The sequence below is a fragment of the Desmodus rotundus genome, chromosome 3 (assembly GCF_022682495.2).
Source record: "Desmodus rotundus isolate HL8 chromosome 3, HLdesRot8A.1, whole genome shotgun sequence".
NCBI lineage: Eukaryota > Metazoa > Chordata > Mammalia > Chiroptera > Phyllostomidae > Desmodus > Desmodus rotundus.
The window spans coordinates 3037948-3063344 of NC_071389.1; the positions used below are offsets into that span (position 1 = coordinate 3037948).

Sequence of the window (25397 nt, forward strand, 5' to 3'; positions counted from 1 at the left end):
CCAGGGCAAAACTGGGCCATGTCGCTTTAAGAAGGGACTTTAATGACTATAAACTTCCAGGAGCCTTGCGGGGAAACACTGCGACGTAAGGGCGCCGGTTGCAGCTGCACAGGCCCATGAGCCTGCCGATGTCGGGCTGGAGACACCGTCGAGCTTTCTTCCCTCACTCAAAACATCACTTTGATTTTCGATAGAATTTAGTTTTTGGGTACTGTCTCTCTTTACCCGTTTCCTCAGTTTCTCTTGCTCCAATTTCCCCTGATGCTCCAGGAAGTCTAAGATTATAATCTGTCGTGATGTACGGTATTGTTCCCTCGAGCCCGCGCTGAAATGGAAACACAGAGACATGGAAACACTCCCAATCCGCCCAACCTCCCCTCCTCGAGGACGTGCTGAAGGTGAGTCTGAGTGGGGGCCCTTAGAGGAAGTGCTGGCTCAGGTACAAAGGTGACAGCCCCTTTCCATCCCGTTCTGCCCCACAAACATCAGGCGGCACGAGTGGGTAAGTGTGGCGTTTCCCTCCGAAAAAGGCAGGTCCCCAGCAGTGGCCTGTTCCCTGACCCTTGCCCCAACTTCAGGCCCCCCCCCTCTATTACTCCCACGGCCAGCTTCCTCCAGGGCTGCCCCCGGGGAGCCACACCCACCTGGCTCTTGAGGACACACTGCGGAATGGAAATGGCTCCGACCAGCAGACAGTTCACGTTTCGGAGCTCCTCCGGGGGCAGAGGCGTGAGGATGTGGTAAAGCCTCTTCTCCACGTCGATCCCTCTGCAAATCCCTGGAAGACGACAGGACACACAAAAATCACCCTTTCTGCAAGAGAGCAAACCTCCCCGCCACTCCCGACTGGAGAGCGGCTTTTGAAATAAGAGTTTTGATTTCGACTGGGGTTTGCTCTGAAAACGCAAGGTAGTAGGAAAGGGAGCACATATGAAAATCAGAAGACTCGGAACACCTCTCCTCGTCTAGCCACGAGGCGACGCACTGGTCTCCATGCCGAAGCCAGGCGTCTCACCTACGTACGGCCCACACAGCTGAGGCATTCCGGTGGGGACACAGATACGACTCAATCTCTCCCATCACCAATTCCTTCTTTACGGTCTGTACAAAGTGACACAGTTCCTACTGAAACTCTCTTCGGAAGTCCAGTATTGTATAAATCAGAAATGTGTAGTTACTTCAGGACTTCGCTAATTTTGGGTCCCTTCCATAAACGTTCACTGATGTTTATTGACCTCAAGAGCTAAAGGATGGTCACCCGAAGTGGGCGTGGCACCATGGGCCAAGCCAGACGCGGACCCGCACTACAGAAACGCCGGGACATCAGGACGGGGCACCAGGGTACGTGCTCAGACCACTCCCGGTGCGGTGTCCAGTCAGAAAGTGCCTCCAGCGTCCAGGGCAGAATGACGGTGCTCACACCGGCACACAAGGAGGACACGAGAGGGAGGGGTGCGACGTTAGGAGAGAGAAGCTGCTTGGCCTGCTAGTGGGTCAGGTGTGGAGAGCAAAGGAGGTAGGTGTTGCCAAGGAGGACCCAGGGTCTGGCCCAAACACCAGCGTGGATCTTTGAAGGGCCCTTTGAAGGACCCAAGGGAACAGGAAGCAGCATGGGGTAGGAGGTCGTACGGGGTGGGAGGAGAAGATCCGGGGAGAATCAGGACCTCAGTTTTGGACTTAGGTTCTAGATGCCAGCGAGCTACCCAAGCAGAGAAGTGCACGGGGCACATGGGCTTGGGACGGGGGCACAGCTGGGCTGAAGCAATGCTACAGGAAGTCGGCAGGACACTAGACTTGGAGCCCCAGGGGTGGGGGAGGCTGTCACCAGGCCCTTGGGAACCCTAGATTGAAAGGAGCTGGCAGGAGAAGCGGAGAAAGAGCCGCTTCCTCCCTGCCCTCTAGCCCGAGGCCCACTGTCCTCGGAGGCAGAGGAGCTCTTGGACCACGCCAGGAGACGCAGCCCCGAGGTCCAGACCAGCCACCACAGCCGGAGAAGTGAGTCAGCTGCAGTAGGTCTGTAGGCAGGTTTCACTCACCAAACCCCAAACAATCGCAGACTGGAGTCTGGGCGAGCAGGATGGGCCCGTCTGCATAGCCCCTGACGTCATCCAGGATCTTGCAAAGAGCAACCCAGCTGGCATTCACGGCGTACAGCACGTGGGTGGGCGCCACGTCGGAGTGGATGATCCGGAGGGCCACGGCGTTGAAAGGGACCTGGAAAACCAATGTCGTCTCCCTCTATTAAGTCTGTTCTTGATTAAATTTTGGGGGGTGACGTTGGTTAACGAAATTACAGAGACCTTAAGTGTACAGTTCCACGGTACATAGTCTGTGAACTGCACTGTGAGTTCACCACCCCAAGTCAAATCTTCCATCACCACCTACACGGCCCCCTTCAGCCTCTGCGGTCTCCCGCCCCCTTTAGCTCCAGCTCTCTGAGGTACGTCTGCCGAACTGCTACCAAACGGTGTCGGAACGGAACGGAGACACCAACCAGCGTTCGTTTAGAGTGTACTGCTTTAACGCCAAGAACCTAAGAAATGTACACCAAGTTCTTGCGTACCATCAACACTTGCTAAGAATCTAAATTTAATGCCTGGAACTTTCTTGGCTGAAAAGATACATAAGACCCAAGTTTGCAGATACCCTACAGGAGTTGTGGTCGAGGGAGACCGAAGATGCCCGAAGTCTCAACACAGCAAAGCCAAAATCTGCCCGGGCTGATGTCGCTCGGTGGACTGAGTACTGGCCCGTGAACCAAAGGGTCGCCGGTTCGACTCCCAGTCAGGGCACATGGCTGGGTTGTGGGCCAGGTCCCCAGTAGGGGGTGCATGAGGGGCAACCACACATTAATGTTTCTCTCCCTCTTTTTCTCCCTCCTTTCCCCTCTCTAAAAATAAATAAAATCTTAAAAAAAAAAAAAAGTCAAATCCTTTCGTGAGACACCCACCATCTGTCCCTAAGTAACACATCGAATTAAGAGCAATGGATCCCGCTCCTGGAGCACAATTAAATAACTACCTTTAACGTGTGACTTTCTGGGTAATTTCAAATGCTGAAAGGAGGAAAGTATTTTGTTACACGTATTATTTCGATTTTGAAAACACATTTGAAATAACAAAAGGCAGTTTAAATCACTGGCAGATGAGTCCCAAACCCAGTTAACTCCAGCAAACAAACTCCCTCAGACTCTCTGGCGGAGACAAACCAAAGCCCCGAGCCAGCCTCCCCCTCGGGCTCAGGAGGCCCACTGATGTCCAGGCCCACGGCTCTGGCCTGCAGGGCCTCGGGCCTGTCTCATCCACCTGATGGTGCCCAGTTCTTTATGCTGGAAGCAGGGGACACACTAGCATTGCCCTCACGGGTGCCACAGTCACCAGGCCATGCCTCATCAAGAGCTGATCTCAATACCAGATAGGCTGTACAGCACAGCGGGGCGCTCTGGGCTCCCCAGTACAGCCCAAATGTTCACTGTGCCCTTTGGGCCAGCTGACTCAATGTCCCTGGCCTTGGTCCTATCACCTGTAAAATGGGCATTATACCAGGGCTAAAGGAGCCAACACAGGCCTTGGCTGGTGCAACTAAGTGGATTGTCAGTCAATTAACTGAAAGGCTACCAGTTCAATTCCCAGTCAGGGCACATGCCTGGGTTGCGAGCCAGGTCCCCCAGCTCGGGGCATGAACCTATCGACATATCTCTCGCACATCCATGTTTCTCTCCTTTGCTTTCCCCCTCCCTCCCCCTCTCTCTAAAAATAAGTAAATAAAATCTTTAAAAAAGTGGGGGAGGGGGTAAATACCAGCTCAGAACAGAGCACAGCACAGCACAGGGTAAGTAAGCACTTAAGAAATGCTACCTGTTGCTATTTTATTCTTCCATCATTCAGAAGCCTAACATTAAGGTGATTTCTTCCCAAAATAATTCTTAAGAGCTCGAATCCCAAGAGACGCAAGCACTCCAGTGTTGGCATCTACTTCTGACAATAACACGGCACGAGAGGCTCTGTGGGCACGCGGGGCCAGGCGCCACTGTGAGCAACTCGCCGAGTCCGCCGCCTCTCTTCCAGGCCGGCACTGCCTCTGCCCCAGAGACGGCAACCAGGCCCCACACAGCGGGGTCCCTCTGGGACAGGAAGAGCACTCTCGACCAGCATCGGACCAGGGCTGTGCCCGGCACAGCCCGGCAGCTAGGGGCATGGACCCTGGAGCCGACTGTGCAGGTCTGATGAGGCTCTGCCACATCCTGTCTGCCAAATGGGGACAGTCCCGAACCCACGCTGTGGGCGGGTCTGAAAGTTAAAGGAGAGAAGGGCCACGGAGCAGTTAGGACAGTGCCAGGCACACAGGAGGCCACAGAAGTGTCCACCAAACAAACAAAACAGAGCCGCCGCCGCCCAGGTGCAGGTCCTACCTGATAGGGGGTCAGGCCATGGAGGGGATGAAGCGGCCGGGGCACCGGGTTCTGCAGCCGGCCGAGGTAGCCTAACACCGCCAAGTCCCGAAGAACCCGGTTATGCGACTCTCTGAAAAGTCGGTCAGAAGGAGGTAAGTAGAGATTTCACCCCTCAGGTCCCCCCCGACTCAGAAACAGAGGACACTTGTCATTCCATAGATGACACTTACACCTTAGTATCTGCACACCCCGCCCTTCTGTAAACCCCACGGCCAAACAGGAAGCGCAAAGACTCCTAGCCAAAGCTCCCGGCAGCCAGAGCTGGAGCCAATCTGGCTATTTCCACTGGGAACACCAATTCTCCTTCACACAGATGGCTGTGCTGGTGGAGACCCGAGCCGTGTCAGAGAACACACTGCGTGTACAGAGCTGAGGACAGGAGGCCTGGCCAAACGAAGACGGTGGCCTGCTCCAGCTGTGGTGGTCTACTTACCTGTTTCTTGGAGTTTTTCTAAACACAAAGTCCGACTGGACACACATCAGCTTATGTCCAGGAAATACAACAGGACCCTCCTTTTCTTCATCACCAAACTCCAAATTCTCTGCAAATTCGGCCAGGAAGAACCCTCTGTTTCTGCACTTGGACTTGCTCTTTGTGTACAAGCCGTCCACGCCGTCCACATAGTCGGGGGTGAGGCTGGGCATGGGCTTACATCGGGTGGAGCTGAACTGGACGACGTGGCTCGGAGACAGCAGTCGGATCAGGTCCACGAGAAGCGAAAGCCCTTGATCTGCGAGGCAGCAGATGACATTAGCGGTCAGCGCGCCAATGCCAGGCGCCCACGAAGGGTCGGGACACTTATTCGGAGACAAAGAAATTATCGCCCAGGAGAACCTCCTAAAAACTGGGCCCCAGCCATAGTGCCTAAGAGCCAAAGCTCACTCTTAGTCCCACCGCCCACCCGTTCCTGCCAGCTGTGCCCGTGGACTCACCTGTCACCCATCCCATGGTGTTGACGATAAGAGGGGACTCCCGTGTGTAGGAGCTGAACACGTACTTTATTATCTCTATGTAACTCTCAGAGCTGTTCTTACAAGCGCACTTCCCGAAGTACACCATTCTCTGAGGTGTCCTCTGGTGGGTGAAGGGTGGCCCTGAGACAGAGATGAGAGTAATGAACCCACGCCGACAACTCAGAAGGGGGCGGGGCCATCCGTCCTCCGGGACAAAAAGTCCTGGGAGGCCTGGGACCGCCCCACCGCCAGGGACAGATGCCAGACACGCCGCCACTGGCGGAACGTTAACCTTTCAACTTAATAAAAGCCAGGCTCACTTCTACCTACACAGTTAGCTCCAGTTACATCCTAAGAAGGCCATTCATTCAACAAACACGCACTGAGCACCTACTACGTGCCGGTCACATCTGCAAACACAATGAACGTCTCCCTCCTTTTAGGGCTCACATTCTGGGGAGGGGTGGTTAGTAACAGCGAGGAATCACTTGTAGGAATACAGCACTATGTTCCAGGTATGTTACAGCCTGTAATTTCCATTAAAACCCTATGAGGTGCATGGTATTATTCATTATCCTCGTTTTCACAGGCGAGAAATTGAGAGGGACTAACTTAGCCCAGGTCACACCGCTGGCAGAGGCCAGCTGGGCTTAAACGCAGGTATCTCAGCCGCGGCTGGAGCTCACACTCTCTAACGAGACCACCAGTCTGTCCAGCCCAGGCCACTCTCCGTCTCCTCTGGCTGGAGCCAGGCCAGAGTCCTTGGCAGGCAGGTGACCAGGACCATGTGACGACACAGTTGGAAGGGCGAGGGTCCTGGTCCATGTGGTTGGTGCAGAGCCACCTGAGACAGAGCAAGTGAGACTCCCCTCAGGGTGGGGCCACAGCTAGAGTGGCCTGGGTCGTCAAGGGGTGGAACAAATACAAAGGGACCGAGCAACTACGTAAGTATTTTGAGAGTAATCATAGCCAGGGTTCTTGTCACCAGAGAAGAAACCTGTCACTGTGGAAGGGCACAGCCAACTGGAGTAACCCGGGTGTCAGAGTGGAACTGGAACAGTGGTGCAAAATCAGGGCTCTTAGGAAACAGAAGAGACACAGGTGTGTGTATGCACACACACACACACACACACACACACACACGACGTGTGAGCATTTAAACAGGCATGTATTTCCTGGCTCTGCCTGCCAAGGGGATCTACCCACTGAGGAGAGCTGGAAGCAATGGCACCCAGGAGCGCACCCCTGGCTCGAGCTGGAGTGGAGCGCCCTGGCAAACACACCTCAACCGAGGCGCCAGAGCTAACACCTCTGGGAAGAGGACAGCTGGACGGCATCCCTTCTAAACCTAATCACGAGAGATGTTCGGTGACTGTGCCCTTCAAAACTGTCAAGGTCACAAGACATAAGAAACGCTGGAGGAACTGTTCCAGACTGAAGGAGACTGAAGATTTCTGCCGATGCACTGGGCCTACTGGGATGACGGGGACAAGGGGCCGGCCTGGAGGGACAGTGCTGTAGCATGTGCCCGCTGCCCTCGTCCTGGTGGTCACATTATGATCACGCAGCAGTGTCCCTGTTTTGAGAACTGCCTATTGAAATGCTAAGGGCTTAAAAAAACGGGAAAACACTCAATGGACTAGAGAAAATGTGAAGTGGGGAAGAGCAATGAAGCCAGCCAAGGAGCTAAGCCTAAACAATTATTTTTTTGATCAAGCTGTTAACACAATGCAAATGTTTTAAGAATTCTTCTTAAGAAACAGTCTATTAAATGTCTAACTACCTAGCACCCTAACATAATACCATTTGCTTCTTTTAAAAGTCAACTAAACAAAAACCACACAATTATCTCAACAGACACAAAGTCCAACATCCTCTCATGATAAAACCAGTCCACAATCTAGGAGAAGCCAACTTCTTCAACCTGGTAAAAACTAGGAAAACCCACAGCTACCATCGTACTTCATGGTGAAAGATTGGATGGTTTCCCTCTAGGATCAGGAGCAAGGAAAGGATGTTTCTCTCTATTCGACACTGACAGGTCCTAGCCAGCGCTATTAGACAAGGAAAAGAAATAAAAGGCATTCAAATTAAAAAGGAAGAGATAAAACTATCCCTAATTGCAGGTGACATGATCTTATATATGGAAAATCCCAAAGAATTTGCTAGAAAGCTACTAGGATAAAGGAATTGAGCAAAGTTTCAGGGAATTACATCAACGCACAAAAAAATCAATTATGTTTCTATACACCAGCAATGAACAATCTGAAAAGGAAATTAGGAAAGGAATTCCACTTACAGTAACAGCTGAAATAATTAAATCCTTAGCACTGTATCTAACCAGGGAGATGAAAGACTTAAACCACGAAACACTGTTTAAAGAAACTGAAGCAGACATGAGGACTGGAAAGAACCCTGTGCTCGTGGACAGGAAGACAACACTGAGGTGCTGAGACGCAGCACCAGCCACAGCAGCCCACAGGTCCGACACGGCCCCATCCACGCTGTCACAGCCTCTTCCACAGAGATGGACAAGCCAGTTCTCAAATGGCAATGAAACTGCAAGGGGTCCCGGAAGGCCAAAACAATGCCTTTTTTAATTGTTTAAAATTTTTATTTGTTGATTTTAGAGGAAGGAAGGAAGGGAAGGGGGAGAGAGACAGAGAGAGAGACGGAGAAACATCGATTTGCTGTTCCGCTGATTCGTGCACTCGTTTGTTGATTCTCGTACGTGCCCTGACTGGGGATCGAACCCGCAACCTTGGCGTATCGGGATGATGCTCTAACCCACTGAGATACCGGCCAGGGCCAAACAACCTTGGAGAAGATAAATTTGGAGGACTCACACTGCCCAGCTGGGAACTTACGACAAAGCTGCAGCAATTAGGTGAGCGCGGTGCCGGGTTAAGGACAGACCGGGAGACCAATGGAACAGAACAGGGCCCAGGGAAAAAATCTCGCATATCTGGTCAACTGGCTTGCAACAAAGGTTCAATGAGGAAAGGAGTCTTTTCAACAAACAGTGATTGGAAAACTGGACACCCCCATGTACAAGAATGAAGATGGAGCCTTTCTTTATGTTGTACAGAAAATTTTACTCAAAAGTGGAGATCGGAGACAACAGACAAAAACCACGAGTCCCGCGGCCAAAGCACGCACAGAGGAGAAGACTTTGACCTCAGCTGTATCTGCAACCAAAGTCCCCCCCCATCCCTCCACGGAACCAAGGAACTGACACAAGATGGGAACTTAACACCAGAACCCTTTCAGAAGCACAGGGTCCACAGGCCAGGAAGAGCTGGCGCTGAAGCCCCCTTCCATAAATGACCGAGTTCCTCCAATTACATTATTAATAAAACGTGCCCCCCCACTTCCCCTGCATGCTTGTTCCTGGAACTGGCCTGGAATCCTGGATCACGGAGGCTGGTTTGAGCTTCCTGTCCAGTCTCCCTGTCTGGCTGCCTGCCAAGTAAACCTTTCTCTCTGCTGGGGGTGCTGGGACTTGGGGATCAAAGACCTGACGTTGGAGCTGAAACTTACAAAACCCTCAGAAGAAAATAGCACAGAAAATATTTATGACATTGGATTTGGCAACAACTTTGAAGATATGTCACCAATAGGATAAGCAATAAAGGAAAAAATAGATAAACTGACTTCATAAAAATCAAGTGTTTGTGCATCAAAGGATGTCAAGAATATTAAAAGACAACCTACAGAGTAAGAGAAAATATTTGCAAATCTTATCTGATACAGAATTAATATCCAGAATACATAAAGAACTCCTAAAACTCAATAAAAACAACCCAATTCAAAGATGGGCAAAGGACTTGAATAGACATTTCTCCAAAGCAGACCTACAAATGGCCAGTAGGCATGTGAGAAGACGTGTAAAATCATCAGCCATTAGAAAAACGCAAATCGAAACCACAAAGAGAGAGCACTTCGCATCTAAGCAGATGGCTATAGTCAAAGTACCCAGTGTTGCTAAAGGCCGGAACCCCGCGCACTGCTGATGGACTGTAAAACGGCGCGGTCACTGTGAAGAGTGGCTGGCAGTTTCTCAAAAGGTTAGACGTGGAACTGCCGAACGACCCAGCAAATCCCACCCAAAAGACCTGAAAGCAGACACTTGAACAGATTCTCAGACACCAGCGTCCAGGGCAACACTACTCGAAACAGCCACAAAGGAGAAACAAGCCCAGGGCCCAACAGCAGCTGAACAGATAAACAAAATGTGACATATGCATCCCCTGGAATAATATTCGGCCACTGACCTTTGACACGTGCTGCACTACGCTTAGGACAAGTACTGTAGGATTTCATTTACAGGAGGTACCCAGCAGAGGCAACTGCACAGGGGCAGAAAGTAGAACAGAGGTTCCTAGGGGCTGGAGGGAGAGTGGGACGGGGAGTCACTGCGTCCTGACAAGACCCTCGTATCTGCAGCTCCACTTTCTGTGGTTTCAGCTACCCACGGTCAACCATGGTCAGCAAATAGTTAATGAAAAATTCCAGAAATAAACGATTTGTAAGTTTAAATCGCACACTGTTCTGAGCTGCGTGATGAAATCTCGCCCCACCCCACGAATTGTCCCTTTGTGTCCAGCATATCCACGCCAGTCGGCCACTTAGTTTTCAAGTTGACCGTCATGGTACCGCAGTGTTTGTGTCCAGCCAGCCCTTATTCGACCCCGAAGCACAAGAGTAAAGCTGCTGAAGGCCGGGGCACACCCAGGAGGAGCTGCAGACTTCGCCACACGCACGTGTGCACAGGAGAAAACAGAGCGTCCCTCGGTTCCGGCACTCGCGTCTCAGGCACCCACGTGGGGACGGAATGTGTGCCCTGCAGATGAGAGCGCTGTGCGGAAGCTCAGTTCAGGGTGATCTGGACACGCGTGGTGGTTATACCACGCCGTGAACGTATTTAATGCACTAAAATGTGAAGTGTACATACGTGGATGGTTACAATATTACGTTATGTATACTTTCCCATTAAAAAAAGCCATGTGGAGTTCTGGTTTGGATTTTGAACCAGAAAAAAGACATTAGCAGGATAACTGGTTAATTTTGAATGAAATCTATAGCTTAGCCGGGGCTGGTGTGGCTCCATGGACTGAGTGCCAGCCTGTGAACCGAAAGGTCGCCGCTTGAATTCCCAGTCAGGGCACATGCCTGGGCTGCGGGCCAGGTCCCCAGTGGAGGGCATGAGAGAGGCAGCCAATAAATGTATCTCTCACATATTGATGTTTCTCTTCCTCTCCAAAAATTTTTTAAAATCTGTAGCTTAGTTAACAGCATTGTGTCAATGTTAATTTCCCAGTTCGGACCATTGCACGGGGCCAAATAAGATGTAAATATTAAAGGACGGTGTGTTTCCGATTTACACGTAACAAAGTGAATCATGGTTCCGGTTACTAAAATGGAACCTGGAAAGCGTCATAGTGTGTTTTCCAATGTCTGGAGGCTGGAAAAGCAGTTATGGGAAGACCGTGAGTTTGGCGGGGGGATGTTCACATTTATTTTTTTATATTTTTTTGAGTTTTTTGTTAAATGTCGTTACTCTCGCACTTTGTAACACCACGACCTTTAAGGAACATGTGATACATACCTAGAACCGGTTCTGTAATATTAAGTAAAGAAATGCAACCCGGCGGAGTGAATTCTGTCTGTCCCAGATCGCACTCCAGATAGTCAACGCAGGGGATACTAAAAACGTAAAAGAAAAACCTCGGCTAGCTTTACTATGTCAAAAGTATACAACAGATCTTAAAGATTTTACATGATACAGTCATAAGCCACTCTAGGCAGGCTTTTCGGTGGAATGCTCAATCCAGATTTTTTTTTTTAAGATTTTATTTATTTTTTAGAGAGGGGAAGGGAGGGAGAGAAACATCAATGTGTGGTTCCCTCTCGCACGCCCCCTACTGGGGACCTGGTCCACAGCTCAGGCATGTGCCCTAGACTGGGAATTAAACCAGCGACCCTTTGATTCGCAGGCCAGCAATCAACCACTGACCACACCAGCCAGGGTTCAATCCATATTTTTTAAAAAACCCCAAAACATAAAGAGAACATGTGATGGGGGTCACAGTGTCTGTTCATAATATGGTACAACTTCGTCTTTCCTAAAACTTGACCTTCAAAAGACAGCATAGCACTGACTGGTGTTGCTCAGTGGACTGAATGCCGGCCTGGGAACTGAAAGGTCACCAGTTCGATTCCCAGTCAGGGCACATGCCTGGGTTGTGGGCCACATCCCCAGTTGGGGGTGTGCAAGAGACAACAAATTGATGTATCTCTCGCACATCAGTGTTTTTCTCCCTTTCCTTCTCCCTCCCCTCCCCTCTCTAAAAACAAATAAAGTCTTTAAAGAAATAAAAATAAAAAACAGCAGCAGAATGTATCCCTACTCTGAATCTCTGGATGTGGACAAATACAGACTCCGAGACCGAGTGGCTCCCACAAGCTCATGGACAGGGAAGGCCAGTGCACCCTGAGACACTGTCACCTCCCCCCAGGACATAGTAAACAGCCGATGTCATCACACAGATGAGCAGCCCGGTCCAGAGTTGTAAATAATCTCTGCCCAGAAGTCAGGAGGCATTGCCGTATGGATTCTTAAATAGAAACTACTTTGTGCCCCAAATCTGGCAGCATGTCAAAACAAGAAAAACACTCTTACCTATTTAACAACTGGTTAATCAGGTATCTATTAAATGTCGACTTTCCGACGTCCTGCGATCCACAAACCAGAATGACAGGGCAGCCATCTACTTCCTCTGGAGGTGAAACAAACATTGACCCCAGAATGAGCCACCTGCTGTGGGACTCCAATCACACACAGGAATCCTCTGAGGCTCTGGCGGGAAACACTCGACTTTGTCAACGTGTCACTCACCACAAGAGACGTTAACTAACTCTTCCAGGGCTGCGAGGACACTCTCGGTTAAACGAAGGCCGGTTTTTTTCTTCTCTTTTCTTATGCCAACAGACCTCAAGGCGAAGTACTCAGTGTTAACCTGGAAAGTGGGACTCTGAAATTAACAATGCAAACGTTTAGAAAAGATGAAAACAAATGCATCTTTGTTTTTCCCTCTCCTTCTCCCTCCCCTCCCCGTTTCCTCGACCCCAAATCCAGCCCTGCAGTCAGTCAGGTCTGTCACCTCTCTTCCTAAAGTCACCTGATGTCTGTTATCATGGCTGAGGCTACTCCCTGTGCAGGACACTCCCGAGAAGAAGAAAATGCGTGGAAACTTAGGAGTGCGTGCCAGCAGAGAAATGCAACAGAAGACCAGTCATGGAGCAGGCTGGTGATCCAGGAGACAGTCGAGGCAATACCCCACACAAAACAAACAGACAAAGGATTATGCAGACCGAGTTGAAAGGATGTGGAAGGCAGGCCCACGAAGTCCAATGGCATTCCAGCAGAAGAGCCAGGAAACCGAGGGAAAGTGACCTGAGGGATGGAAGAGCCCACCCCAGCGGAAGCAGGTGGGGCTTGGCCAGGACAAGGCCGTGTGTGGAAGAGAATGGAGGAAGAGACCCCTCCAGGAGCACCACTCACCAGTCCCAAGGACAAAGTCGTCATAAAAGGAATGAGAAGCACCTGGCACTAAGGCTTCCTAGTAGCAACTCGGGAGTCTAGAAAACAATGGAGCAGGCCCTCCGTTTCCACACCAACACCCACACTTTCTCTGGCTCCTGGAGCCCAGTTCTGGGGAGTGCCTCGGGCTCACACCCAGAAGCTTCCCCTTTCTTACTACATCAGCTCCCTTGCTGTTATTATCTCCCCTGGAGGCCTCTGGAACCCTCCTCTGCTGAAAGCTCCATACACTTCCAAACTCTTCTCCAACTCAAACTCCACATCTGACAGGCATCGCAGAGTCAACACATCTACAGCCCCTCCTACAGCTGCCCCATCTCAGTAAATGGCAACTCCAAGCACCAAGGGTTCAGCCCAAGAAGCCTAGTTAGTCCATGATTCTTCCTCACGCCTCACCGTCCAGTCTGTCCAATAATCCTACGGGTCAGACTCAATCTATTGGCTCATGGGAGGCAGTTATAATAACAGCTTGACTTCAGGAAATTAGTAACATGGCCAGCAGAATATCCAGGTGAGAAAAGAGGTGGGAGAAAGTAGAAGTGCACTGAAATTACTCACTCAGTTTAGAAAAAACTTACACTGTCTCAAGTTGATAAACCAAGATACAAAGAAAATCATTTGTAAAAATGTCAAAAGGTCTTTCCTCACTACAGTATGAAATGACAGCTTTTGCTGGGAAATGAAACTAAGGGGGGAGGGGAACACTCCTCATGAAATACCTTTCGGTACTGATCACTTTTGCTGTACACACGAGCTACAGCACAACCAGGCAGGAAGGAACACCCTGCACCACAGGCGGCAAACACAAGGCCCTCCGCCTTGTTTCTACCCCGCGGCAGCGCCGAGCTCCGTGCCCCTAGTTAAGGGTAGTTACATTTACACAGTCCTAAATTACACTTGGCCCTTTGAAGGCAACCACGGGGGCTGTTGTGGCCCCCGGTGAAAATGAGTTTGACACCCCTGCCCTACACAGTCATTTAATGTGACTGTTCTGGTGAAAGTACTTGGTAAAAGTCTACATGAAAACTGGCTTACCTCCTGTAGGAAAATGTAAGATAACCCTGGATGGCTGGTTATGAAGTTTACAGTGGAGTTTTTCAGCCTTTCCAGCATCACAATGGAACACAGAGGAGAGAAATTCTTCATCAGCCAACATCTGTCATCTGTACAGAGAAAATTCAACCACCTTACAATTTCAGTGGAACAGGAATTCCACTGAGCTCCGTGCCCTTCTGGACTACCATTTCCTTGGCTAAACTGTAAACCCTTCGAGGGTAGGAATTATGTTTGAGTCTTTTTCAGGAGGCCACACTGTATAACAGGGACACGCCTGGGCTGAGAAGTCAATCCAGGTTTGCCACCTACCAGCTGTGTGGCCTTGGGCAACTCTTCTCATCTGTAAAATGGTGAAAACAAGAGTTTCACTCTCGGGACCTGGTGAGGGCTTACAGACAAGAGCACAGTGTGCGACGTCTGGGCCGCAGTGCACGTCTAAAAGTTACTAGCCTTTCTGCATACAGTACACCCTCAGTCAACTGCCCAGTTCTTCTCATTACCCCGGTTAAGGTGAGCTCTGAGCAAGGTTCGGGCTTCCCTCTTCATCTCCTTCTTGCTTTTCTCCGGCATCGAGTAGTGAGCTGTACTGATAGTGAGGCGAGAGTGGGTGTAGGTGGAGAAGACATCTTGGGAAGGCTGGCCTTGGCCAATGGTAAAACCCAACACTTGCACCTGGCCATAAAGGCACGTCACACGGCAGATGCCACTGAAGGTAAAACCCTAGCAGAAAAAGGAAAAAGAAAAGTAACATTACAGACTCTGTTACCAATGACTGAAATTTTCTGAGACCATAATTACTATTCACATATCAAAAGGTGGCACATTTCTAAATAACAATACATTGTAGTAGGTGACTATCGGGCACTCCATGTTTTGGACCTAAGATCATACCTCGTGGTAGCTACCGATACAGCTGGTGAATATGGACACACAGAAGACAAGAGGGTCCCATGAACTCTGCTCTGCTGTCCGCCTGGCTCTTGCCTTTAAAAGGCGCACTGCCTGCCAAGTCTCCGCGTTCGTGGGTTTTTTCACTTTCCTCCTGCACTGGAGGGAGACCTCCCAGACCAGAGTCCAAGTGAAGAGCGGGAGGTGGGCGGGGGCTACATCTAAGCTGCGTGGGTTCAGATCCTGCCTCTGCCTGTACTATGTTCCTTTTGGCAAGTTACCTAAACTAAACCTCAGTTCCTTCCTCTGTAAACATTCATAGTAATAGCGGTAATGACTCCATATGAGCTGGGAGTATTGAATGTGTTCATACACCCAAAACACTTAAAACACGCAGAGTGGCATTACTAAGCACCCTATTATTATTAATAACCATTAGCATTAAAGTCCCTTTCTGCTCCAAAGGTCTCGATGAGCCTCGGCAGAGACCTTCTTACCCTCTGCTCAGCACCGCCATCAGAAGGAATGGAAGCCGGAGAACCCGCAGAGGGGACACGGTCTTCTCCCGGCCTGCGACCCCCGGGGCTGCGTCCCGCTCTCTCCTGGCGCGACTCACCTGATCCCGCGGCAGCAGCAGCAACGCGCGACCCGGGCCGGCGGGCCGCAGTGGGGGGATTGGGAGGGGCGCGGGGACACTCGGGGCAGGCTCCTCGTCTGAGGCCGGGCTGAGGGCCGGGCTGGGGGCCGGGCTGGGGGCCGCGGTCTTGGGCCTCGGGGCCGCCGCCGCGCGCGACACCAGGCAGGTGCCCGCCCGCCAGTCCGCGCCGGCCGCCTGGGCCTGCAGCAGCCGCCGCCGCAGGCGCCTCCGGCCGCACCAGCGCAGGAGCCGGAGCCGGCGGCGGGGCCGGCGGCTGAGGATGAGCTGGGGCCGGGTCTTGCGGACTCGCGCCCACGTGGAGCGAAAGGGACCCCTCTTGTGCAGCTGCGACGAGTCCGCCATGCTGGGCGCCGGCGCGGGAGGCCCCGGAAGCTCGCGAGATCTCGTTGCTCCGCCCCGCGGCCGGCCGGACCGCGGGAAGGTGCGGCTTGGGAGTCGCGGGCGCCCGCGGCAACGCCAGCGCTGGCAGCCGCCCGTCCCCGCGGCGCACCCGAGCCGCGGCTGTGCCCTCCAAGGCTCCCGCGGCCCAGCGGGGTCTCCGGGTTTGGCGTTTCGGCGACCACCGACCCGGCGATCCCACATTACGGCCTGCATTTACATTATGCAAAAGCGCCCCCCCGGGCGCCTGGAGAGTGACAGCCAGATCCACAACCCCGAGTCCAGGGCCACCTCTCCGGAAATCCAAACAACTGGGATAATCTTTTCCTGCAAAAAAAGCGCTCCAGGACAGGCGGTTTAAACAAACCCCGGCTGTTTGCATACCCTCTGTTTGCATGCATTTGTCTTTGGGTTAAAAGGGGCAACCCTGGAAAACAAGGCAAAAACCTCGGAAGTTCCTTGTCAGAAAACTGGAAACTAGGGGGAAGGGAGGTCAACTCAAAGACATGTTTCATTTTGTAAACTGAGGCCCATGTGAAAGGTTCTCAAACTGACAGTGAGGCAGGAAATACTCAGGAAGGAGGAAACTCTGGAGGTGCCCCAGGGCTAAGATAGAGGACAACGACATAGGACAGAGACCCTGTCCTAAGACCGGTTGTTCCCGCTTTCTGGCAAAGTGCTGAATCATGGTGAATCACGAGTGCACCTCACGAGTGAAGATGCTACTGACCCCTGCTTCATTGTAATAGTATTATAATAAATTAACATTGTGGGACCCCCTTCCCAGTTGGCCAATCAAGGAAAATCATGAGAAATCACATGCGCAATAGCTTTAAAGTAACGTACATGCGCAATAAAACTCCGCCAAAACTAGCCAGAAAATATCCGCCCTGTAAAAATAGAATCCCTCCAGCCCCTCAGGTCAATCTCTGCTCAGAGTTGGCCTGCTCCCCGGTTCTGTGGAGTGTACTAATGCTTAATAAATCTGCTCTCTCTTTTTCTGCTGTAAACTGTGTTTGGTTCAATTCTTTGTCTCCAATCACCAAGAACCTGGGTACTTGTGCCCACCTGACAGCCGCTCTAGATAACAACCCTCCATACCCCGTCTCTCAGGCTCCCCAGAGGTGTGTCCCTGCCTCCCTCTGCACCCACCCCAGTCGCCCAAAATGCGAGGGCTCCCAGCCTGAGCCAGGTGAGGCACAAGGGCCGGACCAGAGCCCGCAGGGTCCAGGGGAGCCAGTGAGTGCTGCCAGGTTTGCATCACCCAGCCCAGTTCCTGAGTACGACCACCGGCTGGAAGCCAAGGCAGAGAGCCTGGTGCCAACACCACCTGGGTTCCAGTCCCATCCGTTTCTGTCGAGGCCCACCTGTTCAGAGGGCGAGGCTCTGCCGTGAGGGCCCAGGAGTGTCTGGCCAGCTTGTCATCAGGGTGGCTCACCTGGCTATCCTGCAGCTTCCCCTTTCCTGCTACTGGGCTTTCAGCTGCCCCTGACTTCAGCCTCCTGGAGGATTACCTTGGTGCAGGCCTGTTCTCTCTCCACATTGACCATCTCCTGGGGAGACACAGACCCATAGTGACCCTCTGTGACAGGGCAGTGAAGTCTCAGCAGAACTCTCACTTACTGGAACTTTACCTCCAGGGTTCTCTCCTGCCCTCCTTAGCCGGGACCTTGGCGGTTCTGTCTCTGGGGTGCCCACTTAAACTCCCTCCAGTCCTGCCCTGCCTGGGCCTTCCCAGGCACTCTGGCCAGTTTCCACTCGTAATTCCTTCTTTTGCCCTGGCTACTAAAATGCTTTGTGTCGCGGTTCCCTCCCAGTTACTTCCTGGCTTTGTGACGAAACTAGACGGCAAGGACTAAAGTAAGTGTAGCCTCTCCACTTTGCCACCTTCTCCCCACTTCTCCCCACTTCCAGACTCCTTGCTCTCCCAGATGACAAGTGGGGATCTCCTCGGGGAGGGAAGTGGAGACACATGGCAGGAGATGCTTCAGCAGCTTAGCAAACCCAAAATGGGTTGGTGCCTTCGTTAAGTCCACAGCCCGGGCAGAGGCAAACAGGTGCTCTTCTGGTAAAAAAAAAAAAAAAAAAGAAAGAAAAAGAAAAAAAAAAAGAAAGAAAGAAAAGAAAAAAGATAGTTGCTTAGAGTTTGTGCAACTCACAGATTTTGGGGGGCTGGAGGGTGCTGCCAGTGCTTGGCATCAGGATGCCCTAAACATGAAGCACCCCTGACAGCTGGCTCACGAGGAAGTTCTAGAAGGTTCTGGCTCGTGAGGACTGGTCCAAAGAGCTGTAGGTGGAGCCTGGGAAGAGAAGATTTAGGGGGCAGGGGAGGGAAACATAAAAACTGGCTTCACAGTAAGACCAGGAAGGCTGGGGAAAAGAAATCTGTTTCTGGAAACGGAACTAAAACTGTGCAGTTGCCTATTCTGCTTTGGGAGGGCCAGGGAGGCTGCAGGGGGACAGTGTGAGGATCAACAAGGAGAGAGGGATAGGAAGGAGGGCAGGGGGATTGATCTAGTACCAGGGGGACTGTTCCACTGAACTGTGATTCCAGGGCTGGGGGTAGAAGGTGGGGTTGGAGGGGTGGATTCTTTAAGGGGCCCTGAGACGTGTGTGTCTGTGGCGTGTGGAGTGGGGAGCAGAGTTGTCTCGCTGTCTCTGTCAGAGAATTTCTAAGGAAGGGCTTTGTCTTTGTGGATTATCTTTTACTCTTCCTGCCAGAGTCCGTGCTAGGAGGATGTTGGAGGTAGGGTTAGCTTGATTATTCTTTCTTCTCTACTTCTGTCTGCTCCCTGCTCAGTCCTCGGTTTCTCATTCCTCTGGGATTCTCTTCGAGCAGCCTGTTAGTTGGCTGACAAGAGACTATCTGGTGACTGCAGTTCCTTAGGTAGGTCTCAGCAATCAAACCAAACCGATGTCTCCCTGATTGTTCTGTGTGTGTGTGTGTGTCTTGGTTTGGGGTGGAGGGAGGGAGGGGCAGGACGGTATGGAATCTCTAGGGTATATGGGTAGATAGGGTGCACAGTTAGTTCTAAATGGGCCTTTATGTTAAAAAACGTTTGTGGGTGAAGACTGGTGTTGCCCCCCCTCAGCCATCTTGCCCAGACGCTCTGTATGACCTATGGCTGTCTGCTCCCAGGAAGGTTTTAGGAGAACAGCCCACAGTGACGTGGCCATGCTGCCTGCCGTCTGCTCTGGAGTTGGCTCTCGGTGGACAGGGAAAGTGACTGTGTGGATGATAAGGATGCAAGCGGTAAAGGGCTGTGAGAGGCTTGGGAGGAAGTGTTGCAGCGATGAAGCCAAGGATCAGGAGAGGGAGCAGGGTCACTCGTAGGAGGAGGTTTCCAAGGACAGTGCCGGGCAAATCTTGTCTGTCGATCAAATAGGGATGGATGGGGTGGTGGTGGGGTGAGGGAGTTATTGCTGACGGAGCTGTCGATTCCTGTAAATTGCATTTAAAATAAAACTCCCGTATGGTTGACACTGCGGTGGGGAGGGTTGGGATCTAGCTCATTCTTTTTTTCAACTTCATCCTTGGGGCTGGTGAGGAGGCAGGAAAATGTCCCCACCCCAAGCCTTTAGCGTGTGTCGAGCTTTCTTTCTGTTGCTGACGGGAGGGTCGGAACTGGGATGATGAGTGAGTTCCCTGTATCAAACCCTTTTATGAATGTCCAAATCTGTGTTTCCCTGGCCCTCCCAGACTTGCGTGGCCAGTTGGAAATGTCTGGTGTGTGCTTGTCTCTCCCTCGTTTCTGGAGCTGGGGCTGAGACCCCGCCACATCTCCCGTGCTCTGCATCCATGCCTCTTTTGGACACTAAAGGTTGATTGATGCAAACAAACAAACAAACAAACAAAAAAAATGGCTTCAGATGACCGAAGGGCTGTCAGGAGCAGGAGGCACTGCGCTTCCTCCAGATGACTTAAGGGCAGGAGTGACGGAAAAGACGGAAGGCCCTTTGGAAAATCAGAGAGACTGCAAAGCCGACCAGGCTAGCACACTCTTTGGGCAGGACTGAGTCACGTCCCCAGGGCACCCCTGTTGGGGTCCACCCAAATAGGCCACGAGAAACAAGGCCCTTGTTGCGTGCGCGGGTGCCCTGGTGAGAAGCCCGTGTCAAGCAGGGTTGGGCAGGTGTGATGGTTAATGCTGTGTGTCAGCCGGGCTAGGGTATGGTGCCCGGTTGTTCGATCCAACAGCCATAGATACCGCTGCGAAGGTGCGAAGGTATTTCTGGACGTGGTTAACGTTGAAATCAATAGGCTGAATAAAGTTGAAGACTGTAAGAGAAAAGACTGAAGTCCCCTAAAAAGGAAGGAATTCAGCCTTTGGACTCAAAATACAACATCAGTGTGGGAATTTCCAGCCTTCCCTGTAAACTTTGGACTTGCCAGCCCCCACAATCACGTGAGCCAATTCCATAAGATAACCCTCCCTCTGTGTCCTATTCGTTCTGTTTTTCTGGAGAAGCCTGATGAATACAGCAGGTTTCTCTGCTACAGGACTTTGTGAGCCTTATTTTTAATTGATTTTTTCTATTACCATTTAGTCCTCTTATACCTCCCTCCCCCCTTTTCTAATTTATTAATTTTAGAGAGAGAGAGGAAGGAAGAGAGAGAGAAACATCAATTCATTGTTCCACTTATTGATGCATTTGTTGGTGGATTCTTCTACAGGCCCCTGACCAAGATTGGAACCCACAACCTTTGCGTATCGGGACAATGCTCTAACCAACTGAGCTACCGGCCAGGTCCATGAGCCTTTCAATGCTAATATGTTTTTCCAGGTGGGGAATGGTATGTGCATTTCTCCAGGTTGTTCCCCACCTCTCCAAAGGCCTGTTTTCAGAACTGTGGGTATGCGACGAAGCCCACAGGAGGTCGTGGTTGTAGGGGCCTGGACAGATAACCTCAGAGATTACTTTCTATCTCCCAGGCCTGGGACTCTTCTCAACCCTTGCCTTGGCTTTCCCTCCAGACCCAACAGCTTCAGCAGCCATGGCTGCCACTTCTTCCGGGCCATGCACTTTGGTGTTGAGGAGATAAACCACTCCAGGCCCTGCTGTCCTGTGTCACCCTGGGGTGCGAGCTGTACAATGTCTGTGCTCAGAGTCAGCCGATGTGCATTCCATGCTCTCCCCGCTGGGGGCACCCCACAGAGGGAGCCAAGGAAACCCTTCCCACTATTCCCCCACAGCCACGGTGGCGGCTGGGTCTGACCCCCACCTCCCACGCTGCCGATACCGCAGCCCTGCTGAGGCCCCCCTGCCCTGCCCCCCACGGTGAGCAGGAGCCCCAGCAGTTTGCCCTTCTCCCCTTCTGAAGTCCAGCGTGCGCTGGGGCAGGTGCACAGTCTGGCCCCTGATCTCCTGGGTGGCCGCAGCTCCTCAGTCACATTGCAGAGGTCCCTGTCCCTGGGGATCCCTGGCTCAGTGTTCCTCTTCTGTAAGGGCTGCTTCCCCATCTTCCTGCCTCCATGCACCTGGGAAAACCCATTCTCCTTTGAAACTTCTGCCGCCGTGGTTAGCTGTCACCGTGACCTCGGCTTTTACCCTCTAAACACTGCCGGGTTCATCCCTCTTCCCCCTCACCATCACCGCAGCTTTAACTCACACTGCCACCCTCCCTCTCCTGGATGATTCCTTCAGCCTCCTAAGGGTTCTCCCTGACTTGGTCTTGAGCCTTTTCTAACATGTTCCTCACTGAACTCAGAGACACATTCCTGAAACACAAGTCTGAACGTGTCACTTCTTCACCTAAACCCTAGAGGCTGGCCATGATGACAGCGGAGGCACTCTGCCCTGACTGGACATGCCTATTCACGCTCTCCTTCTCCCTGGAAACTGACCTCCTGCCAGTGGAAGCTCCTATAGGGGCCCGAACAGACCACCCCATTTCACTCCCTGAGCAGGTTTTGCTCCCTCTGCTTAGCATGCGTGACCCCTTCCCCTTTGTCCACCAGGCAGAATCCCATTCCTGTCCCAAAAGCCTCCCCTGAGGCCTACCCCCTTTTCCATATATAGCTTGTCAGCCTCATATGTCAAGCAGTGCTGTCTTTGAGAAACAGGGTGGGGACCTGTCCCCATCCTGTGCCTCTGCACCAGGCACACGGCACTGGGGGGCCCTCAGTCAAGTGTGATGCCACAGAACTCGCTGAACTGAGCCCCTACAGATCAGGTACAGGGCCACAGGTGTGAGGATGAGTGGGAGGCGGCAGCACCCTCTTTTCTGCGCATCACTCCCAGTTACACGCAACAGGTGGAGGTCACGGCCCTACTGCTACAGGGGTTTGAGTGGGTCTGCATCTCACTGGTAAGCAGCGACAGTAACTACAGGCAGCTGGGGGTGCAGGTGCTGGAGGACCGGGACACCCAGCAGGGCATCTGCCTCACCTCCAAGGCCATTGTGCCCTTCTCTGCCCAGCCAGGCAACCAGAGGATGCAGAGCACGATCCTCTGCCTGGCCTGAATGAGGACCGCCGTTGTGGTCATTTTCTCCAGTAGGCAGCTGGACAGACTGTTCTCTGAGTCCGTGGTGCTGGCCACCCTGACTGCCAGGGGGGTTGCCCCAGAAAACCGGGCCATCTCCACACACATCAAGGTGCCTGAGATCAGGGGCACCAGCACAGTGCTGGGTGTGGCCCTCTGGCCGAGGCTCGTCCCTGGCCCGAAGGAGTTTGACAGACAATGGGGCCCAGAAAGGCATGCCCCAGGGGCTCCTGGGGCAGCAACAACCAGTGTTGCAGAGAGTTCAGGGCTTTCATGGCACAGAAGATGCCCACGCTCTGAGCATTCTCTGTGAGCTCCGCCTACAGCTTGTATGGGGCTGTCCCGGTGGCTCCTGGCCTCCACCAGCTCCAAAGCTTGTTCCAGAGACTGAGTCTATCCCTGGCAGGTAAGGCTGCCTAGCTCCTGGCACCCACATCAGGGTGCTTTCCTGAGGGAAGCAGGGGGCCACTTCTTGGCCAGCCTAAGTGCTGGGGGTGGGGGACAAAGGAGACCAAGTAGAAAGCTGATCCCTTCGCTTAGGCTTTTCTTCTCTGAACCTTGGCCTCATTTTCCACCCTGGAATTAGGGCTAGAAGTCCCTGTGAAAGGGTCCTTTGTTAGAAGCCTTCTCTCAGTCAGGAGGCTGGTTGAAGGGTCAGTGGGCACCCTAGGACGGGAGGGGTCTCTCAGGAAGGGATCAGAACTTCCAGGCAGGCTGAAGTTGCCAGACAGGAGCCCAGCAAGGCCCCGGGCACTTGTTTTCTGAGCTGTCAGGGTATGGGAGGGTCAAAGAAGGTCAAGGAGGAGCAGTCTGTGTCATCATGTCACACCACTGTCACTTTCTACTTCAGCTTCCGGAGCAGATCCTCAAGGTGAATTTCCCTCTGCACAGGGACACTGTGACACTTAATGACAATGTCCTTAAATTGTCATTGCACCCCCTCAGCAGCTACAACCCCCTCAGCAGCTACAACATAACTGCCCTGGACTGGGGTGGCCCCAAGTGGACCTTCACAAGGTTGCTGATTCCTCCATGTGGCCTCCAGTCCGGCTGGACATACATAAGACCAAACCCAGTGGCATGGAAAGGACAGCCAGGTAATGAGGACGTGTACTCACCAGTGATTGCCTTACGGGCGGCCTGGGGCTTGGGGGTGATGCCGACACAGCTGACACGGGCTGGAGGGGCTCCTGGGTCCCAGGCCGCCATGGCTCTACCCAGCCCTGCCAGGGAAACTCCACAGGCTACGAGACAGACGCCCAGTTGCTGTTAGTTCACACAAACAGGGGCCTTGTCCTGCGGGTGAGCCAGAGGTGTGGATGCACAAATTCTGTTTTTCATTCCACAGGGTGAGTGTCCCTTGACGTGGGATCCTCCATGCAGTTACAGAACAAGTGGCTTCTTGCAGGTGTCTATGTCTTTGTGCTCCAGTGACTGTTTTGAAGGGCACCAGGGAGCGACTGTGGCCTTCCACCAATGTGGTTTGGAGTGTGTGCCCTGTGCAGCCGGGATCTTCCTCAAGAGTGGTGAGAGCCCAAGTGAATGGGCGAACGACTGCATAGCAGGTGAAGGGACATCCCTGGGGCTACACGTGTGCACACCTGACCCCAGAACCAGGGCTCCAGTCACTTTGCTGCCAGGTAGGTATAGGTTGGAGGACATCCGCCCAGACCATTCTGACCAAGCAAAAAGAAACAACCAGTTGAAAGCTTCAGGCCAACCTTGCCCCTTATTAGACAGCTCCCAACCGACTCCTACAGATGCAGTCTTATTCTAAATTTAACCTCTATACAAATGGATGTAGCTATGTTCCCATTGTACCTTCCCATGCTGCATCTCTATTGTCCATGCTAACAGACAGCTAGATACTAGATTCAAGATACTAGACAGCTAGTACCTTGAAACAAAACGTGGCTGGAATGCATATACTAGCATGTCTGCAGCAGAAAAAGAAGAGCATAAACCACCCAGAGATGTAAGGCCAAGGTCAGAAAGCAAATTGAGGTAACTAGGGCTCAGCTCAGAGCTGGATTCCAGGGGCCACATGATTCCCTTTTACTACCCCTGCGAGAATGCATCTCTTCTGTCCTCCATAAAGTCAATTCAGAGAAAACACAGAGGGGGAACTCAAATAGGTGGATTTACTTAGTGCAAATGCTGGAGAGAGAGATGCAAATGGCTTTTCTTTGGGGCTGGTTGCTCCCATTCATCATAGCTTCACTGGCCTGTGGGCAGAGCTACCAGGGTAAGGCCCTTCCTAGGGATCCCTCCGTTTCTCATTCTTGGCTTGGGAAATGTAAGTACACAGGAAAGCCCAGTCCAGACTCCCGGCTACCAATAAAGGGGTGACCTGTACGTCTCGGTTGCGCTTCCCGACTGGGCGAGGTTGGAGCGTTGCCTCTTCAAGCCTGAAAACATCGCAGCGAACAAACCACAGCCTGAACCTTGGCGGGGAGGTGGATGAAGACTAGGGTCCCAGCTTGGAGTTGCTAGGCAACTCCGGGAGGCGGGCCCAATGCCGAGAGAACGGGGGGGGGGGGGGGGTTGCCCCGCCCCTTCCACACCTCATTGGCCGTTTTCTTCTTGGCCCAGCCCCCAAAGCTGGCTCTTGGAAGCCCTGCACCTTCGAGTTGCTCCGCCCCGGAGGGCGCTCCCTGACGTCACAGCGGACGCGCCCTGACGTTACGTCCGGCGGCGGCGACGGCAGCGTCCCCGTACGGTCTCTTGGGCACGTACAGTCCGAGCAGTTGGTCGGTGGGAGTGGACGCCACCTGGAACCAGTGGGGTCGGCGCGGGCAGGACTGGCCGGGTGAGAAGGGCGGGGCTAGAGAGGAAAGGGCTGCCGCTGCAGTGATCGCTGACGGAGTTTGACCGCAGCCGCTTTTCGCACGGCCGCTCCGGACGTGTGGCCGCGGCGTGGG

The 25397-nt window shown here is 52.5% G+C and overlaps 3 protein-coding genes across 6 annotated transcripts in view; 2 read left to right on the forward strand and 1 right to left on the reverse strand.

Annotated features, from left to right (window-relative positions):
• Positions 1-16000, reverse strand: NOL9 (nucleolar protein 9). The gene is made up of 12 exons (XM_024554915.4): positions 15571-16000; positions 14567-14786; positions 14046-14173; positions 12306-12441; positions 12090-12186; positions 11016-11113; positions 5387-5548; positions 4887-5184; positions 4412-4523; positions 2037-2214; positions 645-778; positions 1-325 (listed from the first exon to the last, which is right to left on the reverse strand). Exons 1-12 carry the CDS (start codon positions 15952-15954, stop codon positions 176-178), a joined length of 2097 nt encoding a protein of 698 aa, XP_024410683.3. The 5' UTR covers positions 15955-16000; the 3' UTR covers positions 1-175.
• Positions 15953-25289, forward strand: TAS1R1 (taste 1 receptor member 1). Its single transcript, XM_053921015.1, is given in 13 exon segments — positions 15953-16154; positions 17473-17590; positions 20976-21040; positions 21043-21089; positions 21092-21270; positions 22234-22679; positions 22682-22841; positions 22843-22882; positions 23327-23491; positions 23494-23545; positions 23548-23573; positions 23885-24002; positions 25069-25289. Coding segments are annotated over 13 exon segments (1839 nt in total).
• The window catches only part of ZBTB48 (zinc finger and BTB domain containing 48), a 6896-nt gene continuing 6669 nt past the window's right edge, over positions 25171-25397 (forward strand). For 3 of the 4 annotated variants that reach the window (XM_053921290.1, XM_071220831.1, XM_071220830.1), the window contains exon 1: positions 25171-25285. The gene's annotated coding sequence lies outside the window, so the exon portion shown is untranslated. The remainder of the gene's footprint in view (positions 25286-25397) is intronic. The other variant, XM_053921289.1, reaches the window with a different exon arrangement.